The sequence below is a fragment of the Nymphalis io genome, chromosome 1 (assembly GCF_905147045.1).
Source record: "Nymphalis io chromosome 1, ilAglIoxx1.1, whole genome shotgun sequence".
NCBI classification, from domain to species: domain Eukaryota; kingdom Metazoa; phylum Arthropoda; class Insecta; order Lepidoptera; family Nymphalidae; genus Nymphalis; species Nymphalis io.
This window is the reverse complement of record NC_065888.1, coordinates 7,588,987-7,614,303: the sequence shown is the minus strand read 5'-3', so window position 1 is coordinate 7,614,303 and position 25,317 is coordinate 7,588,987. Positions and strand designations below refer to the sequence as shown.

General features: G+C 31.8%; 1 protein-coding gene and 1 non-coding gene across 3 annotated transcripts in view; both read left to right on the top strand.

Annotated features, from left to right (window-relative positions):
• LOC126769242 (galanin receptor type 3) overlaps window positions 1-25,113 on the top strand; it is a 56,323-nt gene extending 31,210 nt beyond the window's left edge. Inside the window, exons 2-5 of one of the 2 annotated variants that reach the window (XM_050487890.1) lie at window positions 20,753-20,874; window positions 22,968-23,143; window positions 23,606-23,747; window positions 24,405-25,113. In XM_050487890.1, the coding sequence (XP_050343847.1) occupies window positions 20,769-20,874; window positions 22,968-23,143; window positions 23,606-23,747; window positions 24,405-25,084 (1,104 nt within the window). In that variant the 5' untranslated portion in view covers window positions 20,753-20,768 and the 3' untranslated portion in view covers window positions 25,085-25,113. Of the gene's footprint in view, window positions 1-20,749; window positions 20,875-22,967; window positions 23,144-23,605; window positions 23,748-24,404 lie in introns of both variants that reach the window. The other variant, XM_050487882.1, reaches the window with a different exon arrangement.
• On the top strand, window positions 18,404-18,475 carry Trnah-gug (transfer RNA histidin (anticodon GUG)). The gene has a single exon. It is a non-coding gene; the product is annotated as a tRNA-His (tRNA).
• Window positions 25,114-25,317: the final 204 nt, after the last annotated feature.

Sequence of the window (25,317 nt, the reverse complement as noted above, 5' to 3'; positions counted from 1 at the left end):
TTTTAAGTTTTATATAAGATTGAATAAGTACTGATCATTATTTTATAACTTTTTATTTAAGAATTAGCAACCCGCACCGGATATGCACTGAACAGTTAGATGACTAGTGGGACAAGGCAATTCTCAATAAATTGTCTATAAAAATTAATAAACGTCCTGTAACTTTTAATTTGCCTGGCCTGGCTGGATCTTCGAATCCACCTAGTATGAAGGCTACACTCATTAATTTTATACATACACGACTCCTAGTCATACATTTTATGAGTCCAAAGTTTAATTGTCAATAACAATAGTCAATTTCGTCGAAAGCAATCAATGTCCTCTACTTTTTACTCACGACAAGTTAATGAACAATTCAAATGAAACAAGTCGTACACTACACGCTAGAGTTGCACTGAATATGTCGGTATGGGTAATTTTTTTTTTATATTTGCCGGGAGGGCAAATGTCTCTACTCCACCTGATGGTAAGTGGTAGAAGAGTCCAAACTATTTAGTATTCGTTCCATCACCTTGCAAAGCACTGAAGTGATAGCTATTGGCCGATAATTTGCCGGGTCAGACCGATCCCCTTTTTGGGAACCGCTTGCACGTTAGATCTTCTTCAAGCCGGCACACATCCCCAGGAGAGCGCGTTAATACAGTAGACAGCTCCGCCGCGCACTTCTTCAGCACTATACTATGCTGGTATTCCATCGGGACTCACTCGGGTACTGGCTGTACGCTGGCTGACCTCGAAACACAGTAGCAAGCCACTTCACGAGTTTTTCACCATGCGTACGGTGGTAACAAGCCAGGCGGATGTTTAACATCCTACCACCAGCAGATGCTCGCTCAGATATCCCTTAGTCACCTTTTACGACAAACATTGGGAAAGAGAGGGGCAATGAAATGTATTCTTTCTCCGTCACTGCACGGATAAAAATATATTTATTTCATATTAATAAATGTCTGTTTTAAAATGAAGCAAGTTATCGTCAAAATAATACGGATACTTGTATATTGTTGCATGTTAAATGTCCGTGAATGAGTTATAGTGATGCGAAAGCTTGTCAATGAAATAAAACCAATTAACTGAACCGCTGCACTGTGACGTAAACGATGTATGAATTTTAATAGAAATCGTATTCAAAACTTTTAAATTTTTTTACGTGAATTCTGTACATGAAATTCGATATTAATTAAATACACACTATGAATTGCGATTTTTAAAGAATCAATAATATTTTTATTGAGTATTATAATTTGTTGTTTAATGTGTATTATTAGTCCCAGCCTTGCTTAGCTTTAATAATAAATATTTTAATGACTAATTTTAAATACAACACATACATATATGGATAAACTTAAAAAGCAAAACCTTATCTAAAGACAAAAGCCAATTCGGTGGAGTTCGTATATATATATATATATATATATATATATATATATATATATATATGTATTTTTTTTGATTGAGCATAAGTAACACGTATCCTATTATACAAATACTTGTTACATTATATATGAATAGGAAAATCATCGTTTTAAAGTCTCAATCAAGAGATTTCTAATAAATTAATCTGAACTATTTACTAATATACTTAATGGTATGATATGGTTAAAAAATATTATATAATGTTGTAAACCCTAGTTTTTTACTGCAATTTAAACCCTACCATAATATAGGATAAAGTAATATCGCTCTCGGCTTACACAATTGACTTATATAACATATTGTTAGCAATAGTATTTTAAAATGTTCTGTATTTAAAAAAAAAATCGTCCAATCAACTAAAATTATTACGAATATACTGTTACATAATAAATTACAATTGGTTCACAACTTTTGTTCGCCAGCCCCTATAGCCGTGATCTAGTTAGGACTTACGTTGTCCCGTTCGAATCCTGGTCATGACAACGAATAACTGTTACGGTGGAGCTAATAATTTTTCTTCAAATATGTGTATAAGATTGTTTATGTGTTAGTTGATAAATTTTTAAAAGCTTTGATATAAAGAATAATGAATAAATAAATATTTCAAATAGTATACCTAAAATTAAGTGTTATTTTCATATATAATCAATTTAAATTTAAAATAATTTATAATCACATTTATAATATTATAAATAATGAACAGTTTTTAATTAATTTTTGTAACATAATTATTTTCAAAATCTGTAATGTAATCCGATTTGTGATTTAATCAGGAAATTAACGAGAGAATGTTCCATTTTTGAAAGAAATAAATTTTTATGCTTTCAAATTCATCTTAATATAGATATCTACGTTTAATCTTGTTTTGTATCAATAACAGTCAGCTCGACTTAATTAGTGGCTTGCGGCGATAATCTCCCTTCTTGATTGACTCACGAATTGGATTCTAATTAAATAAACCATCGTACATGCTCTCGCAAGGGATATACGACCTTATACTTGCGAAAATACGGAATTTAATGGTATACAAATAAACGTCATTTTCAAAGAGTCATGCTAAAATTTTTGATGGTTAACTCTCCCCGGGAGTTAATTGAACCAAAACAACAAACGAAAGGCTCCTGAATATTAATCAATGTAGAATTTTCTTCATAAATAACAGGGTATAGAAATTTGTAGGAAACTTAAAAACTCGATGTTAAATGTTTTGTGATATTAAGTCACTCGGAACTGTAAAAGAGGTTTTTTATTGTTTCGTTTCGTAGTGATAAAAATAAATTTCAAAAAATATATTTTTGCAAATAAATTTCTAAGAAACATAATACCATTCATTGCTTCTACTGGTGACAGGGCTGGTTCATTTTTCGCTGAGAGATCGGAATTACAATGGATGCGGAAAAGCTGCTAGCATTCTTGCCAAAATTACACGCGGTTACGTCATTTGTACAGTAGCTGCTCTTAATCATCATTCATATATATTTATCGTTCAACAAAACAGAGCTGTATTTATAATAAATATTATATTATTATGTGGATACAATAATATTGAATATTTTAATAAAAACAGTGACGTACATAAATAAATTTACAATCTCTCATATTAAAATATTATTAATAAATGAAGCGTGAATTTCATCAAACTGAATCCATATGTATTTTTATAAATCATTTTCATAATTATTGCTTAACAATATTACTTAATGTATGTATATTTATATATAAGTAATACTTTTACTTACAATATTATGTTATATGTATTTAGTATATATTATGAGCTATGTCTTACTAAAGTTTATTGTAAGTGCACAGTGCTCGATTTTTGTCCTAGCTTAATCCTAAACGTTGACTGGAATAGATCACTGCAAGTGGTAAGACCACCTTTGCTTACTTTATTATATTATATTTTGTGTTGTTTTAATAAGCTGATACTTTGTTAAGATAAAATTGTTTCACCTGACACTGAAAAGTACCCTGAATGGGTTTTTCTTAATAGTATCAGGTAAATTTTTCTATAGTCAAACGACTATTACAGTAAATAAATTGGCTATAAAACTCAGTACGATGAGAAGGAAATGAGAGCAACAGGTTGTCATTGGATTGAAGGGAATTGTAATAGGAGGCAGCGTGAGATGTAAATTTTGAAGAAAGATAATCCTCCCTTCCTATCCTAAATAAGGATAGGAAGGATTATCTAATAAAAGAGCTCATTTTGAGAAATACAATAATATTTTATTCATATAATATATAGCGACGGAACGCCACCGGTGTAGATGCGGCGATGCACGAAGCCTCAATGACTGTTCTTATAAAATTCCTAGAAAATCCTGTGTAGGTCTTGTGCAATTTCATTTTGTATTTCTGTTATTTTATTGTGGAAGCTATATTGTAAAATTATCTGTTGTTCCATTTATGTGATATATAGTCCACTGTTAATAATCGTAGAGCAACGTGATAAAATAAGTTGAAAGTTTTAACATTCTTAAGTAGCCAGCAAAATTTTAGATTTCACCAGCGCGTTTCACCCTTATACGCTTTTTTAAAATATGATAATTGTTACAAAGCGCAGCCATATTTATCTCCACAGTCCTCTCGTCTTAACAGAGCCAAAGAGACGTGATTTCATTTCACGAAAAGACAGTGCAGTCAACGGCAAGCTGGCTTTTGGCTTGATATTTATTTAATATTGATTTATTTTTTTAGCTGATTTGACAAAAAACTAACATCTGTATGTTTTTTTCATTCACATTGATTGAAAGCAACTACTGAAACTTTCCAACTTCGTAGCAAGATGCTTACCGCAATCAGTTAGCAACATGTCCAACTCAAAGCAAACTAGGTAAATTTGGTTACGTAAATGCAAGGCCAGTACCATTGACTATAGTTTTCAGTCGCATGTTTTGTAATTTTAATTGTGAACAAGAGTTGTTTATGGAGAAATTATAGACTAGTAAATTAATAAAAGTTGATTAATTATTTGATAGATTAGACATGAAAAAACTGAGATGGCCCAGTAGTTAGAACGCGTGAATCTTAACCGATGATCGTGGGTTCAAGCGCGGGCAAGCACCACTGAATCTTCATGTGCTTAATTTGTGTTTATAATTCATCTCGTGCTTGGCGGTGAAGGAAAACATCATGAGGAAACCAGCGTGTGTCTAATTTCACTGAAATGCAGCCACACAACCGCAAAAGTAATGAAGAGTCACCAGTGTGGTTTAAATTTAATGCATGAAAAAATGCACACTTTAAAATACATGTGCAAACGTAATTTCCAAACTTTGCACATTTTTTGCATACAGTCGCGTATTAATTTTCATTTCACTTTTATATTATTTTTCATAGTTTTGAAACTCACACGACCATCAGAAATAAATTACTGCTCTTTCATTAAAAACATAAATGGCTCTTGAAATGCTTGTATTTTTACATAAATATATCTAGAAACCCTTCAGTATTAGTCTATTAGTTATTAGCTTATAATGCTGCACTTTGTACGAATACATCCTAAAATCTTGGTTCTAAACCCGCGTTCGGTGTAGTTACACTTTTATGGGATATGTCCTAGTTTTCACAAAATTTACATTGTTAGTTCCCGTGCCTCGAAAAGCAAATAAATTTGTTGGCCCTGAGCTTGATATCTTAGTCGTGTCGTATTGCCGTATTAGTCTCGTATTTTATCTCCTTTTCCATACCCATTAGGGTAATTCTTTTTATAAAAAGTAGTACAAAATTATCTTTTTTCTAGGGCTATAAGCAAGTATTTTATTTATTTTACTCTCATTTTGTAATATACCTTGATTTGATGTTTTGAGATTTTCTGGTAGAGAATACAAGAGCCATTAAGCTAACTTTTTGTGCAATATAGTATTGAAATTAAATAAGGTTAAAGTTCAGCCCAATTTATTACGAAACCTATTTGCAAACATTTTATACAATTTTTGTTGCTATAGGTTACAGTACATATATTTTTCTAATATATTTTTAACATGTCAACGACTGGAAAACACAAAAGTTTTGTATATTTAATGGTTCACTCGACGTGACACAAAAGCACAGTCTTTTGAGGGTGAAGGGATTTTCGATACCCAATTTTCTCCTCAGTCACGTTATAATAGAATGAGGGCGGAATAATGTCGCGGCTGAGAGTCGGTGTGGTACAGTGGTGGAACGGTATAGCAGTGCACTTCATATCAAACGACATTTTTAACTATTTTAACATTTTAAATTTTTTAACATTTTTCATTAAATACTTACCACAATACTGACTATTATTATTAAGACTTCTGAATAATAATATTTCTGCACTAATATTTGAATCGTCATTCTTATAACAAATGTTTGTTTACGTTATATTGATATTTTGTGTGACCTGGATATCTTTCTCTAGACTCATTTGGGCTATGAGTTTATCATAATGACATTAATTTTTATGCATTTACACTTTTAATTTACTCGTACTAAGCCTGCGTATTCAATCTTAGGCTTAAACTGAAATATACATTTTATACACACGGTATTATTATTTTTAGAAAAATGGCTGAGGTAGCGTATATATTAAGAATTGTATAGATATATTGACAAAAAGAAAACATTGAAAATCACAGTAAAATTAATACCATGTCTAACTTAATAAAAGAACACCGAGGATATGGACACTATGTATTCAAATTAAAATATAAGACCAGCCCCTTGTATTCCTGCAGTAGTAATACACTTGAACACTAAATTAATTCGGTTCGTCTTTATTTAGTCAATAAAAACGAAATGACTTTAAACAAGTAAACAATAAATATACTAGGAGATAAGATAAAAATCTAATGTAAATGATCTGGAAATATTTTTACATACATGTACAATATAACGAACTATCGAAATCGAAATACAGGCTACTACATAAAATATAACATATAAGAAACAAATCATAAACTAAGCTACTTTTTTTAAATGACTTCTGTTCTCTTTGTCAAAGACCAGTAGATGAACAGCAGCTTTGCTCAAGCAAGGCTCACTGCATGCATGACAACTCCTTGAGACACTGGCTTTCTAAATATTTATATTATTATTATAAATAAGATGGTCATGACATTTTTTAATTTAAATAAACTTAGTGGTTTTGTGCAAGGCGCTCATTTTTTTGTAAATACTAAGTAAATTTTGCAAGTGTATGTGAAATAATTAAAACGTTTTGTAATCATTTCTATTAGGACAATATTTTTATTAACTATTTATTTTTATAATAAGAGCAAGAAAAGCAAGCAAATATTATATTACGTATATTGTTATTAAACAAAACTTTAATATGTCATGAACTAATCATACTGATGTTATAAAGAGGTAAATTTTGATTGTTATCTCCGGTTTCACGCAAAAATCCTTATTCTAGACAGGCTGCTAGTAAATAAAAAAACAACGACCTATTAATAAATATATAATAATAAATATATAACAGCCGAGATAGCCTAGTGATTAGAACGCGTGATTCTTAACCGATGATCGTGGGTTCAAACCCGGGCAAGCATCACTGAATTTTCATATGCTTAATTTGTGTTTATAATTCATCTCGTGAAGAAAAACATCGTGAGGAAACCTGCATGTGTCTAATTTTACTTAAAATTCTGTTACATGTGTATTCCAACAACCCGCATTGGAGCAGCGTGGTGGAATAAGCTCCAAACCTTCTCCTCAAAAAAGGAGAAAAAGCCTTAGCCCAGCAGTGGGAAATTCACAGGCTGTTACTTTAAGTTCAGTTTTCATAGTAGACCATATTATATCTATCTTATTTCTATATTTTACGTTTTTGATATTACATTATTCGTCGTTATCGCGACGTATCGTAGCCGTGAAGTGAAAAAATTTTATTCAGTCAACATTGTTAGACCGTGTGAAGTTATTGATTCTATCGAAACGATAACAATGTGGCAGTGCATGCCACTACGTTACGGTAATTGATGGCTTGAAAGTAAATTTTATTACGGCTTTCATTTGTTTTCATTAGATTATTTTATTTGATGTATCAACACATATAATACAAGTCTATTAGTAGAATTCAGGTAGGTAGAATTACAATTAAAATTTATTTTTTTATATAGAGATATAAATGTAATGTTTTCATTTTTTTGCAATGTTTTCATTTTCAGGTATTATTAAATTTAATAAACATATCCTTATATTCTTAATAATATAGGCACCTTTATTTCGACAATAATTAAATTTTTCCTTGTGTTGATAAAATATTTCCCTTATTAGAACTTCTTAGATGAGATATTATAAAGCACATAACGAAAGGTCACGAGATCCACACGAAGAAAATCTGAGCAAAATATCTAAGTATTGAAATCCGCTATATAGCTACGTGGTGAATTAAGCTGCTTATCGGAAGGCAATTTACTCTCCCCCTAGTTGAGTGAAAGTGAAGTTCGAAATAAGGAAATCGATTTTATTTATGACAAAATAAATTTTAAAATTCAATATTATATACTTTTTTCCACGTACGGTACGGAACTAGTATGCTTTCGTGTCCGTCTCGGTACTATAAATCTACATACAATATTTGTATAGTTGGAATGTTCATTTTTAATTACAATAATATTTTTTGTACAAAAATGGAAAAGGTTTCAGTTAGTGTGACATCTGACTCATATATTTTTGTGATTTATAATCACTTTTAGAAAAAAACAGATTTAAAAATTCAAAATTGAGACATTATTATTTTCAAATGCTAAAAATGCTTTAATGTTTCGCGAACATTACATATTGATTTTACGTTTTATAAGCTTGTTACGCTGGATTCAAGTATTATGAATACAATAATACTTCGTTATTGCTTAGTAGATCGAAAAACGATACAAACTTTGCATTAACATATTTTAAAGAAGATACTTGAAGTTTATTCATGATCTATATGGATCACTAATTTTACACTAATAATTTGTATTGTTGTCCCCATTTTCTTTTTTATTTATTTTTTTATGTTAGAGGGGGGCGAAATGGCAGAAAGCTCAACTGATGGAAAATGATTATCACCGCCCATAGACAAGTGCAACACCGAAAGGTTTACAGGTGTCCATTAACCTTAGGTTTAACCTTTTGCGATGTACATTTTTAATGTTATATTTTATGTTCATGCTGAAGCAGCGATCTTCCGTTTATTTTATTTTGTCGGACGTTTCGACACCAGTCGTGGACACAAACTGGACTGGATTTTATTGTTGGTTATGAATATTATTCCTGGATCATCAGGTCATTTAATGGGAATTTGAAAAAAACATATTTGTGTTTCTTCACGAATTGAATATGTAAGTGATTATCTTATTTTTTAACAACTCAATATGTTGAATGGACAATACAAATAATTTAAAATAATAAAATATTTTGTTCATATCAAATAAAATATAATTATGAACAACTAAAAAGTGACTTTAGTAGAATAATATTCACATCATATATAAGTATATTGTATATTAGTGAACAATAATCAGTCAAATTATTATATAATGTGTATAATATTATTCAATTCCTATGTATTAATCAGGTCACTAATTCTATTTCTCTCTCGATCATGTTGATTATTTAAAATTATTTAAAATATAGTTAATTGAACATTCAATAAATATATTACGTTTTGGATCTGAAAGAATCTCTCTCGTTTATAGTTTTTATAAAACAATATTGAAATAATAAAACTTTTTATAAAATTTAGCTTTTGATGGCTACCCTACATTGTTTTAATAAAATTATAATCTGACGACAAGTTTACCGCGTCTTACTAACTCAAAATGTCTGTTGTTAATTTTAGTAATTTATCAACTTTTGATCGCATTATTCAATCATCATAAACGAAATAGTTCTTTTCAATTGACAAATCTAAATTCCACGATTTAATTGAAACGGTTGGCGTTAATAGATGAACAATTCTTCTCAGTGCTATATCCGACGCTACTTATTCGCTAACCTAATCATAAGGTTCGGATATGGATTGCCAAAAGAGCTGCAAGAAGTGGAATGAAAATATAATTGAGCTGTTCGATGAGTAATAGTGGATGTAGATTTAGGCCTTCAGGTAAATTATAAAAACAATAAGCAATGAAATGATATAGTCTGATTGCTTATAAAGAAGAACTTCGTGATAGAATTAGTTATCGGGACCAGAACTAGATAAAACGTTTGCTCAGGACTTGAAAGTCTTACGCTAACAAAATCTTGAAAATGTTTATTCGACGACGCTTCTTACTATGTCATTACGAACGTTGTGGTAATTAGACGCCGCTAGATTTGAATTACGCTTTAACGGGAGAGGATTGTACAGAACTAGCAACATTCGCATAACATTTGTGATTATGTACATAGTACGCAACAACTAGTAGAATCAACAACTTCATAATTATATACGTAAACTATGGTTTACGTATACGTATATATGGAAACTTGCCATGGATTAAGTATAAAAAATGAACAATAAACTAATATTAATAGTATCATGTGCTAGCTACCTGCCTCAGCTTCGCACGGGTAGTAGTAGTAGTAGTAGTAACAGCCTGTTAATGTCCCACTGCTGGGCTAAGGCCTCCTATCCCTTTTGAGGAGAAGGTTTGGAGCTTATTCCACCACGCTGCTCCAATGCGGGTTGGTAGAATACACATGTGGCATAATTTCAATGAAATTAGACACATGCAGTTTTTCGCACGAGCAATTTAGTAATAAAGAAAATGAGAAGTGCGCTTAACAAGAAAATATTAAGTAAGTTTATTTATTACAAAAAATTTAAACGTGTTTTCAAATATGTACTTATAATTGTATTTGGAGGACAAAAATAATGACATAACGAAAGTATTGTGTCCACGAGTGTGACCGTGTAGAAAGACTCGGAAGTTGAAATTAAACTTCAAACAACGTACTAAATTTGAAACGTCAGAGGTGCATGATCAGAATATCAGCTTTGGAAAATATTGTCGTTAAATTAAATTTTCAATTAAACTTAACATTTTTTTGTTATATATGTTTGTTTTAATTATTTAGAGTAGTAATTTGAGATAATAGGTCAAATTCACTGAAATATAAAAGACTTTATATTTATTAATTTACCAGGTAGACGGGTATCATTTTATTTTTATTATAATATTTTAATAAATCAGTAAGCTTTTATTTAATATAATCATTATTATAACTAATTGGCCAGCTTCTAGTAAATGGTCACCTACGCTCATATCGCTGACTCTAAACTTCCTACCGTTTTTATGGTGAAATCTGAGCAACCATCAAATTCCAAGTTCTAACTCACTTTTCTATGAAGACATTCAAATATCTTGTAATGTACACCGAGCGGAATAGACAAGAAATTCAACAGTAACTTACCTAAACTAGTAAAGTACTGAAATCCGGACTCGCCAACACAAAGCTTTGTAATTCCAACGCGCTATGTTGTCGTATTTCAATGTGGTGGTTCTTGAGCCAGCATAATTAAAGATAAAATAGTCCAATAGTAAGTAATGGGCTATGAACTATACTTCCTATATTAATTACTTACTGCAGATTGCGGAGGATTGCTTAATAAATTATTTATCAATAGTACGCCGGATTTAGTAAGTTGTAAAAGCAAGCAAGTAAAGTCGTTGTTGAGCGCTTGATCTCCCACTGGTCGTGTCGGATTGTCAGCCCATCGGATTATGAGAGTAAAGGATTACAGAGTGCATTGTAGTTGCTTGTGAACTATAATATAATTAATTCATTCGTTCATTATGTCCTGCGTAGTTGGCTGGTCTTTGAGATTAAACTGCCGCTTGGCCGAAATCCGGTCATGGTGAATGATATTTGTATGAACATCCTATGTAAATACAATGTCCAGAGGTAAAATCGATTAATGACAACACATTAGAATGACCTATTGTCTTTGAAATGCCTTTCAGCTACTTTTGAGAACTGTCGTTGAGTTGATAATTTAAAGCCTTAACCTACCCATATAATTTTGCAATATCCTTAGGATACTTATGACGTCAAATAAAAAAAAAATTGATCTATTCAATCTTAACTATTCACGTTCTATCTTATGTTTATTTAACAAATAAAATCTATCTCTAATTGTTATTACGGATAATATATATTTATAATTTTATTTACGTTTGCCACATTTGATCATATCCGAAGATTGTGGCTTTCTCAAACCCGTCCAAGAACCACTAAATTTTCATAAGATTCTTATAATTCACCTTGTGCTGAGCGATGAGGGAAAATATCGTATAGGTCGTATCTGTCGAGTAAAAATCTACCACACGCGGAGCCGTTTGGCGTGGTTGGTAGATACTTGCCTTTCACGCCAAAGGTTTTGGGTTTGATTCCCACCCAGGACAGACATTTGTGTGCATGAACACGTACGTTTGTCCTGAGTCTGGGTGTCTGTGTTATTATCTATATAAGTATGTATTTACACAAGAAAAGTAGTATATGTAGTATATCAGTTGTCTGGTTTCCATAGCACAAGCTTTGTACAAGCTTAATTTGGGATCAGATGGCCGTGTGTGAAAAATGTCCCAGGATATTATTATTATTATTACACGCGTATCCTATAACTCGCAATTTAACGGAATAAACTACAAACGAAAAAGAAGAAGAACTACTGGTGGTAGGGCTTTGTGCAAGCTCGTCTGGGTAGGTACCACCCACTCATCAGATATTCTACCGCAAAACAGCAATACTTGATATTGTTGTGTTCCGGTTTGAAGGGTGAGTGAGCCAGTGTAATTACAGGCACAAGGGACATAAAATCTTAGTTCCCAAGGTTGGTGGCGCATTGGCTGTAAGCGATGGTTGACATTTCTTACAATGCCAATGTCTAAGGGCGTTTGGTGACCACTTACCATCAGGTGGCCCATATGCTCGTCCACCTTCCTATTCTATAAAAAAAAAAAAAAGAACATGGCTGTATATTTATGACTTTTTAAAAATAAAGCAATCCTTTTTTCTATATTTTTCTATTATTTCAGTTATTTATACGTATACATTACGAGTAAATACAGAATGTTCTTAGTCGTTACGAAAATAAGAAGTAACATTTGTTTCAATTACGGGTATTTCATTAGCGAATATTCTGTTTTGTATACGTTCGCATTGTTTCACTGACTGATACGAACAATCTGATAATAAGGAGAAGTTTGGAAGTGTCGACTTAGCTATAACGCTATTATCTACAGACAGACACATTCCATGTAATTATGTAACATTTACTATTTTACAATACTTATTAATATATAACTTATTTATCTAATTAAAACATGAGTAAATAAATGGTAAGGAAGGGAAGTAGCCCGCGATGCTAAATGGTAATTACCGTACTACGCATGTTCCTCGCAACATCATCCAACTCATGCTTGTACCATAACCGAGCCCCTACTCGCGCTTGACTACGGCCCGTGTGCTTAGGATTTTGTTTCCTTATAAAAGAAAATAAAAGGAACATTGCAATATAATCATGAAAAGCTATCACATACATGGTCGGAACAAATAACTATTTTAAATATTTGTTTATTCACAAAATATAGAACGCAGGAGCTGTGCAATGTCTTTGAATGAATCAAGTAACCAGGGTACCACAAATACTTGCCTTATTTAACTTCATGTGCAACTAAAACAAAAAACGAATATGTGGACACAACAACAGATGTATAGCAATATTTTAATTTTTCCGCACTAACAAAATTCCCATTTAGAGGAATACTAGTCTGAGTATATGAGTGGATTAGGGTGGAGTGGTTTAGGTGGTTAGGTAAAAAATAAAAAAGTCGAGATGGCTTTGTGGTTAGAACGCGTTAATCTTAACCGATAATCGTGGGTTCAAACCCGGGCAAGGACCACTGAATTTTCTTGTGCTTAATTTGTGCTTATAATTCATCTTGTGCTTGACGGTGAAGGAAAACATCGTGAGGAAACCTGCATGTGTCTAATTTTATTGAAATTCTGCCACATGTGTATTCTACCAACCCGCATTGGAGCAGCGTGGTGGAATAATCTCCAAACCTTCTCCTCAAAAGGGAGAGGAGTTACTGTTACTGTTACTGGTTTAGGTTCAATATTATATTTTGTTCTGAATTTATGCGAGACGAAAGAAACACCTAACATACATACTTAAAAAGTCTTAGGCGCTAACTTCAAAGCAATCAATTATTAATTTTGACGTTGAAAATTTAATAACTCAGATTAATTAAAGCAAGTAAGTCATGGTTTTTTTAATCTTTTTATGTAAGGCAAGATGAAAGAAGCCTCTATTTGTTATAAGATCCTAAATCTAATTGTTAATCCCAACGGCGCTTTTCCCAGGGTAAAATTTTGTTCATTGACCTTGCACTCCGGTCATCCGGGTTTAGGTTACGAGGGTTCGATGCGGGATAGGGTCGCGGGGAACTATAACGAAGGCTCTTTATTCACAGTTATAAAGTATGATTATAAAGTTAAAATTACAATTTATATTCGTCTAAAACGCTTAACCGCTATAGCGCACTTTAATCATTACGTATTAATTGATACATAAATCCATCTATATAGAGAGACTTTTATTTATTAAATTTAATAGTCATTCTTAAAATTATTATAACTAAGTACTTATATAATTATATTATAAGTACACTTATTTGTATTTCCGCGCCAACAAAATGCTTACGCTTGAACAGGCGTAAATAGTTTAAAACTAAAGCTTCAAAATCGAACCTAGGACTTAGTTCATCTATAAATAGAATTATAAAAAACTATAATTGCGTAGACATGGACAAAGATCATCATGGACATCTTTACCAACAATATACTTAAATTTCAAAGGTCCATAATGCCATTAATGAGTAATACTTAAATACTTAATTATTATAATAATTGAAAACTAATATGTAGTTTTCATTATTATTTTTATTTTAGTTTATTAATTTTATATTCATTGTTTTTTTTGTTTTGTAACTTGAAATTTTGATTTGTTTTTTATTTGTTTTTTTTTTTGTGCTACAATTGTATATGTTGCTTTATTGTTCATGCAGTTATCACCTGTAATTGAGGTACCACTTCTTTTATTTTTTATTTTATGAACTGTGTGCTATCATGTATCTGTGTGTACTTTGTTGGTGATCTAATAAATAAATAAATGAAAAAGTAACTAAAAGCCGACATTGACATTAAAGTCTCATCGCATTTTTAAACGCCATAATTATATATAAGGTTGAATATTTACTTGACTTTTAGTCTTTCATTTGTCATTCATACACCATTGATTTTTCTCCCATTTTGTGATGATCCAGTTTTTTCTCATTTTACTATTCGTTTTACTATTCGATTATTTTGTATATTATGATAGGACGTTCCGACTTCGGTCAGGAGGGGGCCGCCTGTCGTCCGCGTAGCACAACAGCCCCATCCTGGGAAGGACGGGTGCCCGAAGGAGCCAGTCAAAATATATGTATTACTTATATTTTTTATAACAAAATAAATTAAGCGCTTTCAGTAAAATACATACTCATTAGTATGTACAATTACCTGGTCAATTAAATAACAAGATATATTATAATGATATTTTGGCGATGGACAACTACTATTATACAATATTTCTTGCACATAATTTTATTTTCTGTGACAACACTTACTACGATATATACTACAGATATTAATAAATAATTATAGATTATAAGGATTCTTTGTGTCCATAATATTGGAAACATACCAGTACTTGATATTTCACTCAAAAACACGTACCCATGCAACTGATTATTAAGACTATTTAAACCTAGCACCTACTGCGTTGCAAGCTTTGTGCAAAAAGCGTGTAGTAAAGTGTTTTTTTATGCTGAGAGAAGTATGTACTGACGTTCCCTTTATAAATTCAAAAAATTCTAAAATTTAAAATATAATAAACTGTATACCGACTTTATGCAATAACGTGCTATAGGTTATAGTAACTAAAACAATACAAACAATGCTTTAAAAAAAGGTTTTTTATAGACACAAACATATAATACAGGAAAGCTTTATTTAAATTAAAACTGACGTGTACGCGGTCGGAAACGTATGAATTCGAAATTTATAAATATTAAGATGCTTAAAAAGTCACTCAGATATTAATTAATTTTTATAATACATAGTTTTTCTTTAATATTAAACTTGTCAAAAAAATAAGTATAAAAAGCTATAATTTTGCCAATGACCAAGATTTGTTATAATATGTTGTTTAGTTTCATTAAACTTACCACCAGTTAGAAAATAGCACTGGTGAGTTTCTTCTGCCAATTTTTCCAAGCTTTGATTTTTATCTTTTCCAAGTCAGTTTTATTTTTTGTTCGGTCTTGTTAAAAGACAATATAATATTTCTCGTCGAATAGAAAATATATAAATGGCTTATACTCTGATCAACATATAGAACGCCTTTTATTCTGGTAAGCGATTGAATTCCAAAAGGATAATCAAATAATTGCTTATTTCTTTGTATCGTGAGCAAAAGTGATATTCCGCACTCGCAAAAATACTTCATATTAAAGCAATGAAATGTGAATATTCTGTTTTTGTAGTTTACTAAATTGCGTAAGATTTAAATTCACAAGATCGATGAATTAATAAATTTGTATTTGGCTTTTTTCTGTTATTATATTATTATGAAACAAGTAGAATAGGAATTATATGGCACAGAAAATATATTCAATCAACAAACTCAACAACTGATCATTATTTCGATTATCGCTTCAATTATGTTCAATAAATAATAAGAAATTTAAAGTAATACATCACAGCAGTATAAGGAAGCTATCGATTCAATGTACTTAAAATCATCCATGTAATAAAAAATACCAGATTTATGTTCACAATCCGTAAAAACATTGTAAAAGTTTCCTCAAAAGTGTTACCATTTGTACAAATGTTAAGCGATCTTCCATCATACAAATTGTTTCACATTTATTCGTAGATTATACTTTACAGTGAAATAAAAATATTATCATTTTTGTTGAGAAATATTCATTTTATATCGTTCACAATGGTCTTAAATAATACTATAGTTCTAATATATCTTTATTATTTAATTTCATAACACTATTGTTAAAAGTATGATACAATTATTTGATTTCTCAACGATTATGTTCAATAAAATACAATAAAACGTCTACTTGATCGACTTAGAAGGAATTAATTATTACAAAACCGCATTTCATAAATATAACTATGTAGCACTAGTCTTAGAATTATTTATTTAATATGTTGTATTTATGAGAAACTGCTACACCATATTCGTCTACTAATTTCCAGTTGCGAAATCTAGAATAAGCTCCAAATCTCGATCGTCCGAACAAAAGATTGAGCCTTTAATCAGGGTAAACGAACTGCTACTGAAATGTCTGTATTATATATAATGAGTTAAAAAGAACGCAATTACATAATTTCTAACACGTTATAATTTATTTATTTTTGGGTAAATATTTTACTCTTAATTTATTTAAATGAATGAAGACAAAAAATGTTAAATATGACCTCGTAGCTCCTTAATTTAATAATGATTTAATTTTATTATGCTTAAATTGCATGGCCTAATAAACGTTACTTAACGCATGTTTATTTAAAAACTGATTTTCTCTCTCTGTCATTCTATTTCTGTCATTGTTGATTTGAGATTCGGAAGAAGATGACAGCATTGACCGAGGCATTGATTGACTACTTAAAAAAAACCTTTATATTATAAAACACGTTAATTTGAGCATTTTTTTGAACTTAAATAGCAATATTTATTAGATAGGTTGACGTTCTTTTTTTTAGTATGTTTTCGTGTATTGTTTCTATCGTTTGCATGTTAATTTATAAACATTCGTATACATATGGTAAGCCTTTGTACAAGCCTGTCAGGGTAACAAAGTATTGTGTTCCAGTTTAGGGTAAATTTTGATACAACAAAGGCCGGCAATGTATTCTGAGTTTGTTTCTGTTGTCCAAGGGCGGTGGTAATCACTTGATCCACACACAAGTGACCCAACTGCTCCTTTGATCGTAAAGGAAATATAAACAAATATATTTAAAGAGACCTAAGCAGCGTGAGTACCTTGTGCTTGCAAGGGATATAATAACTTAATTCCCTTGATTGATAGTACTATACCGATGTAACGATTGGTTACAATGCCGATGTTAATGGCTAGTAATGACATATAGCATATTTTGTGGCCACACATCGTGTGGTCCATTTGCGACACTGCCTTTGTATTTTAATTTACAAGATTATTTTTTTCAATATAATGAAATACATAATTTTAAGCAATTTATTATAAAAGAAAATAATATTAATTATAAAACTAAAAAAACTTTTTTTTAGCTCTATATCGTTCATATTTCCCGCATATTCTTTATCAGTAAAGCTGGGTCAGAAATATTTGCCGTGACTAAAAAGGAGAGGAGACTAAGACACTATGAAAAGACAAAGAGACTATGCGGTCAATACCACTTTTCTTCTTCTTCTTTGAAAGATACCTGGGCCCTGAGGGCTATACTTCACCACTGAATATGATTTGTCATCCATTCATTCCAGTCCATTACCTATGTGTATCATAAGCTGAGACAAATATGTTAAAGGCATTTATCTAAGTGTGTACTTTTACAATGTTTTTAAATAACTTCAATCTAATAAGTAACTATTTAATCTTATGTAATTACAAGATACCCGATATCAAAATTCACGTCCAGCTTAGTAACACCTGCGTCATTGTTAAGACCATTCAATTAACCTGCGGCCATTACTGTAATCCGTTGTGGCGAGGAGAAAGTGCTCCAATTAAAACCCAACTGAGTCAAAAAGCCTTTTTAAGCAAACAACTCCGTATATCTGAACTAACGCTTCATTTTATCACTATTATACGCAATGTTACTCGGTCGATTTAAAACAGCTTCTATATGAGAATACTTTCGAATTAAATAATTGACATTCAATTTATTCCATTAATATTATATTTATATTACTTAGAACATTTTAACAATTTAAGTATCCGCTTCTACAGCCGTGATCGTCTAGTGGTTAGGACCCTACGTTGTGGCCGTAGTAACCCAGGTTCGAATCCTGGTCACGGCAGCGAGCAGCTGTTACGGTGAAGCTAATATTTTTTATAATTTTAATGTTTAAAATGCACAAGATTCAAGTTCATTCAGTGGTCACAATTAGACCATAAACATAATTGAAAGTTTGAGTTTTTTACTCTCACTCTTAAATTGTTATCCAAATAAAAAATAAATATATTTATGTCATTATTATATTATATATTTATGTTATTGTTATATTACCGTTATCCTCTTAACATCGGAAGTCTTAAGCTTAGATTCGCCAGGCCACTTATTTCCACTTCGCCGGGATTTAATTAACTGAACTTTCCTGTCCCAAAACATACTATATATTATAACATACTGGTTGTAAAGTTAATGGATTATTTAAAAGGAGATTTGCTATAAATAAAATTTTAATAATTATTAAATTGTAACTGAAACATTAGATTGTGTAAATTTTCCAAAAGGTAAACATTATAAGACTTACTTAAAATAAATTATTTCATGATTTTTATCACATAAGTAAATACTGCATAGAACATATATACATATATTTCCATTTATATTTCAATTATTTACAATGTTGTAAATGAGTATAGACCGCTCATAAAAACAGAGTTGAACCAATTATACCATCCGATAGCTATTTATCTGCCTTTAATGAATCAATATGTCTTGATATTATTTCTTTTTACACAAATTTCGGTTCAAGGCTTCTCCCTTGCTGCTAGCATTCTTGGTATCATTCCAGGTGGTCATGATTTGTGCAGTAACTATTTTTAAACTGAAATTGTATATACTTATTTAAGTGTACAATGCAAATAATTATTCTATAAATATAGAACTTGTATAATTTCTTTATTATCAGATATAAAATATGCAAGAATATGAGGTTCGTTTAACCTGCTTTATTTCGGATGTAAACATTGAGTTCATACTTGACGTGGGTACATAGAAATTAATATTTCTATGTATTCGTAGTTAGTTCGTGATACATGATGTATCATATTGAAATACTCGTGTGTGTTAAATTTTCATATCCCAACAATTAGTTGAGAGCAGGGTTTAATGTAAATCCGAGTAGACAAAATCCACTCATAAAATATTCTACCGCCAAACCAAAACATAGGAATTTATGCATTTCACTTGCGCGTTTGCATTTTTTCATCAGTATAAATAAAATCAGAGATCTGTTACTTGAAAATTAGAAGGAAATAAAGGGACAAAGTGCTTGTAAGTTGTGGAACTTAATAACAGCGTCTAGACTCGTCGACTATCGCCGTAATGGGTTGTAAGCTTTTTACTTTTTATTCGGACTTTGTGGCTATATGACATTTAAGGACCTTATTCCATTGTAATAAAGCTCGTATTGCAATATTCAGGATTGGAGTTTCATCCTATTTGTATTTGCTAAGTAAGAGTTAAAATTTGTTGAATAGACACTTTAAAATATATTACTTAACTTTGCGTTGCATATTTAAAAACGAAATAATAATTTATATAAGCCTCCTTCGCTTTCTCTTATTATATATTTATGACTCATTTATTCAGCGGTATAAATTTATAATTACTTAAATTAATTTAATTTCATACGAAGAGGCTCGTACTGCTAACGTTAGCCTATTCTCTGTAATAAATTTTGTCAACCAAAATTTATTTTAAGAACGCGTAATTTATAAGGTGTACAATTTAATACGGATAAGTGCCATTAAATGTGTACTTGAGATTGTAAAATTATCCAGACTTTCTAACTAAATTAAATCAGAGGCTTACCATAGAAACTTTCAAAAACAGTCATATGGGACAATTAATATTAATACTATTTTATATAGGTAATAGGTAATTCATTTATTGAAAACTGTGAGTATTTCCTACCTCAATATAGATTCATAATTTATAAACAACCACACAGAGAACAAGGATAATTTTCATAAGGGGCTTTTTAAAGGAATTATTTCACACTCCCCCTTACCCCTATTTTCGCTAGTGCGTACGGTAGCGCGAACACGTCCTGCGTGGGTGTCATTCTTTCCAGGGCTATCTAAAACAAACAATCACAAGCCACAACCTCACGCGTTCAAATCCCGAGATACTAACACTCCTACACATATGTGATTAAGGTTTTAGTCACACAGGCAGAAGCCAATTTATTGTAGTAACTTTCTGCCAATCGAAAACTAAAATGATCTATAAAAACGCTCCATTCAACTTGTTGCTACTTAGTTTATTGTATAAATTCTTAATCTTTATAGTATACTTCTACTGAATGTAAAAAATTGGAACTATTATATTATAATTCTTTCAGCAGCCAGTGATGCAGCGGGATGTACGGTAACGTGACAGAGGAGGGAATTGGAGCGTCGCGTGCGCAGGCGCATACAGCTGTACTCCTTACACTCTACGTTCTTGTCTCTATCGTCGGTATTGTTGGTATGAAAATCCTATTAATAATTAGAATAAAATTTAAAAATATTTAGTTTTATTTATATTCATTATTTGTTTTAATTTACAACTAACACAATATTAAATAATTTAAGTATGAGAAAAAATGTATGTTATCTAATAGATAAGACCATCTTTAGGTAGACTTGTTAAGAAATATTGGATTTGATCTGTTAGTCTCAAACATTTTTAAAATATTTTAAGAATTTTTAATATAAATTAATATTTTGAATATTAGATTTAACGTGATCCGATTAAATTATCGGTAATAAAAAATTAATATTAGCTAAAAAAATAATTTATTTGAGATATAAGCTTGTGTGTATGAAGATATTAACCAAGTTCATAAAACGATTCAACAGACTCGTTTCGGTAATTTCATGGCACCACAAATGGTAGCAACAACAGGTGACCGGCCCGAAGCTACCATAAAAATAATATTACACATATACGTCGAGCTTATTAGTAGATATATTAGGTCCTGAACTACTTTCTTTATTTAATATTTTTCTTAAATTATGGCATTTCAAACATACCTCATGGTCTAGTAGCTGACAATCTCGGCTGCAAATCTCGGAGCCCTGATTTGAGCCCCGGATTTGTTCAATTAAAGCTTTGTCAATGAGTTTCTCATTCGAGAAATTTCACTATCTATTTAAGATAGAAAATATAGTTTCAGGCGTTGAGATTGGCATATCTAATAAATAATTTCAGTAATTATTTATTAGATATGCCAGTCTTATACACAGTTTTGTTAGATAATTATTAACGTTTTGACAACGTTTGCAAAAAAGCACTCAAAATATGTAAGGAAAAATATGTGACAGCTGTATAATGTATATCTATATAACTTATATTATAAAGCTGAAGAGTTTGTGTAGTTGAACGCGCTAATCTCTGGAACTACTGGTTTGAATTGAAAAAATATTTTAGTGTTGGATAGCTCATTTATCAAGGCCATATGCTATATAACATCACGCTACGTACAATAGGAGTGGAGCAGCATCAATGAAAAATTTTGCAAAAAATTACGAGTATTCCTTTTGAGAGCTTCCGTTGCGTGCGATGTGTAAACGGTTGAAGGTACACAAAAATCATTGTTCGTCGTCAAAATTTAAAAAAAAAGTCCTTGATAGCATATCTTTATCCTTTAAGGTGGACTCACTATAAACTTGTATAGAAATCAAATTTGTTCTAAAATAAAGCATTATTTGCGAAGTCGTATAAAGCGTTTATAAACATCGTATTATTCTTATGAAAGATATCGAGATAAGATCATAGATAGTTTTTTGTACTTTTTATAATTTTGAATTGAGTAGATTGTTTGAAAATACTTATACATAATTGTGTATTTGTCTTCGGTTTGTAAATAACTTTGTAAGTTAAAGTTTATAGGTTATGTAGATATATCGTTTCGGTGCCGCATATATGTTTTTGTCATAGTTTTGTTAAATTTATACTTAGTCGGTTAGTTGATAATAAGTATTTATTTTTTAAATACATATTTAACTTTCAATTTTAAAACGACATATGTTCCTGTGAAAACTAAAAATATTTTATAAACTGAAATATTATAAGTGTGCTCTGAGTGATTTCTTTAAGTTATTTGCGAATGAATCCGCGGGCACCGCTAGTAATAAATAAAAGCAAGAAAAAATACGCAGGGTGGCAATTTATGCATATATATATTAGGGGCATCCCTAGGACTTTTTTGTATGTGCGAATAGATCGATTGGCGAATGTTTATACCTTATTGATTAAAAAATGCACGGGATAAACTCCTTATTTTAACGGGGCGGGCAGCTAGTCTATAATATAATAATTCGCGCTCTTAATATTATCAATGCGAATTGAGAATGAAGAAAAAGAATATATTTTCTCCGTTTGGTTTAACATATAGTATATTAAGACGAGATAATGTAAAAATTTTTGTTAATCAGATTCGTACTTTTTTCATGGATGCAGAAAAAACAATTAAATCTTATATTTTATTATATTAGTCTGTTTTATATGAGATATTTGTAATAAAATAATTGAAATATATGAAGACATGAGCAGTTCATTATCACAAAATATTTCAGGCAATGTAAGTCTTATGGCAGCACTTGCATCTGGCGGTGCTTCCCGGCTACGAACACCTCAGCTCCTCAGCGCTTGTGCTGCTGATCTTCTCGTGTGCGCTGCAAGTGCGCCGCTTGCTGCCACCAGGGCAGCGAGAATACACCATTTACCGTGCCATGTCACATTTTATATTGAGGTGGATATATTATATGGCTGATGATATTGTTTAATTGAGAGTTTTTAACTTAAAACTAAACTTTAATCTAAAACTAAACTCTTTCTTATAATATTAAAAAAAGTAGTCCAAAGTTATATGTACTATAATTTTATTGTATAAAATTATTATAAAAAAATGACTTCACTTATCTATACTAATAAATGAGATGACGTTTTCTTCTGTAATGCCTAACTGAAAAAAAAATCCAAACCAACATGAGCAAAATTTATACCAGACGAAGTAACGCAGTTTTTTAAGTTTTTGTACATTATATAATATGAGTAACTCTTCGTAGTTTCAGCAGCTTTAAATTTAGACTATTGACGTGACAATCGTGAATTTCCTGTTCTTGTAATTTATATAAGAGAACTCTATGATGATACTAAGTTCTTTAAGTATAACTTTTTATACAGTTTGTGTTTTCGACTATTACCTTTGCAGTCATTACCAGTAGCCGCAAGTACACTATCGCTAGTAGCAATAGCGGCAGACCGGTGCAGTGCAGTGCGGCGCAGACGTGGCTCTCTGTGTGCGAAACCGTTCTTAGCTGTTGGACTTGTATGGACTACGGCTTTATTGCTTGGTAATTATATTTTTTTAAGGTTAGTATAGAAATTATGATGAAGTGGTCACCGTCGATACTGTAGAATTACTTACTATTTCTGACGTTGTCAGTGCGCCATAAGCCTTGCGAATTAGTTGTAATGTGCCTTGCTCCTTTTTTTCGCATGATATATGGGAATCACCGGCGCCAAGTGCGCCGGAGTACCCACTATAATACCGATACCCACTCCTTCTCTTCAAGGAATCGCTAAATATCCCTTGCTCCTATTATAACACTGAGTCATTTATCTTTTAAACCAAAATACAACTAAGATAACGCCGTGATAACGCAGTTGATGTGGGTAATGTCAAGGCGAAGAAAGTTCAATGCAATGTTTTTGTTTGACGACATAAGTATGATGATAAGTGAGTAGTACCTGGTAGTACCTGTCCAGGCGAACCACTAAGCTGTCTATTTCAAGTATTCTTGTATCTCCTATTCCTGGTTTTAATTATAAGTAGAGTCAAAAAGATTGCTACTTTTAAGATTATTGCTATCTAATATCCACAATCTTAGCTGGCTAACAAATACCTATTGGATTATCTTAATCATTCCTTCTCAACAAACAATAACAACTATACCACAATGAACTTTGCGGTCTTAAAAACTATGCCTTTACTTAATTTCCTTCCACAGGAGCTATGACAGTGATAGCTACGTGCTTATCATGTCCCCCGCTAGCCGCTGCACATGCTATAGTCACCTACTGCGTGCCAGTCGTTGCTGTCACTCGATGCCACTGGAGTGTTCGAGTTAAGCTCACAGCTCTATCTCTGACAGCAAGAGCTGCTCACGGCGAACTGCCCCTACCAGTTCCACTAATACGCCGGCCAACTCATGTGATCATTGTTGCCGGTGTCGGAGCTAGAGAACGCCGTGACGCAGTTGATGTGGGTGATGTCAGGGCGAAGAAACTTCAACCCAGTCTCCTTGGTCCACAGCCAGCAACATCAACACTAAGATCAAGGCGACGTCTTGGGAATGTTTTGATTGGCATAGCCGCAATATTTGCCGTTTGTTGGTGTCCACACGCAGCTATTGTCATATGCAGCGCGTTTGGATTAAACGCTCCAACAATAATAACACAGTACGCGTTGTTGCTTGGTCATGCGCACTCAGCACTGAATGCAGCAGCATATTGGTTGCTGAACAGACATGCGCTGACAGCCGCTTGTGCTGCATGGCGTATTCCTCAACTGAGGGTACGCGAGGAGAGACCTTCATCAACGAATGAGGCCGCGCTGGGTGCCTTTCATCCTCGTCTCGCCCGCCCGGCTCCGTCGCCACGTCCTCCTCCCTCTAGCTTCTTATATTGATGTCCATCTATCTTCTAAGCTGTCTCGATCTGTGATTCCTGTCTCTCAGTGCCTCGTATAGTCTACGCAAGAGCGTCTCGTTTTCGTCGTTACAAACGTTGTTTGAGATTTTATTGTGAATAATATCCGTCAAGCAATAAAGTGTATGAAACATATATTTGTTTTATTGTCTTACTGAATAGAGGTATAAATGCTTAATGACTTGTAATTATCCTACAAAATTGTTTACAGTT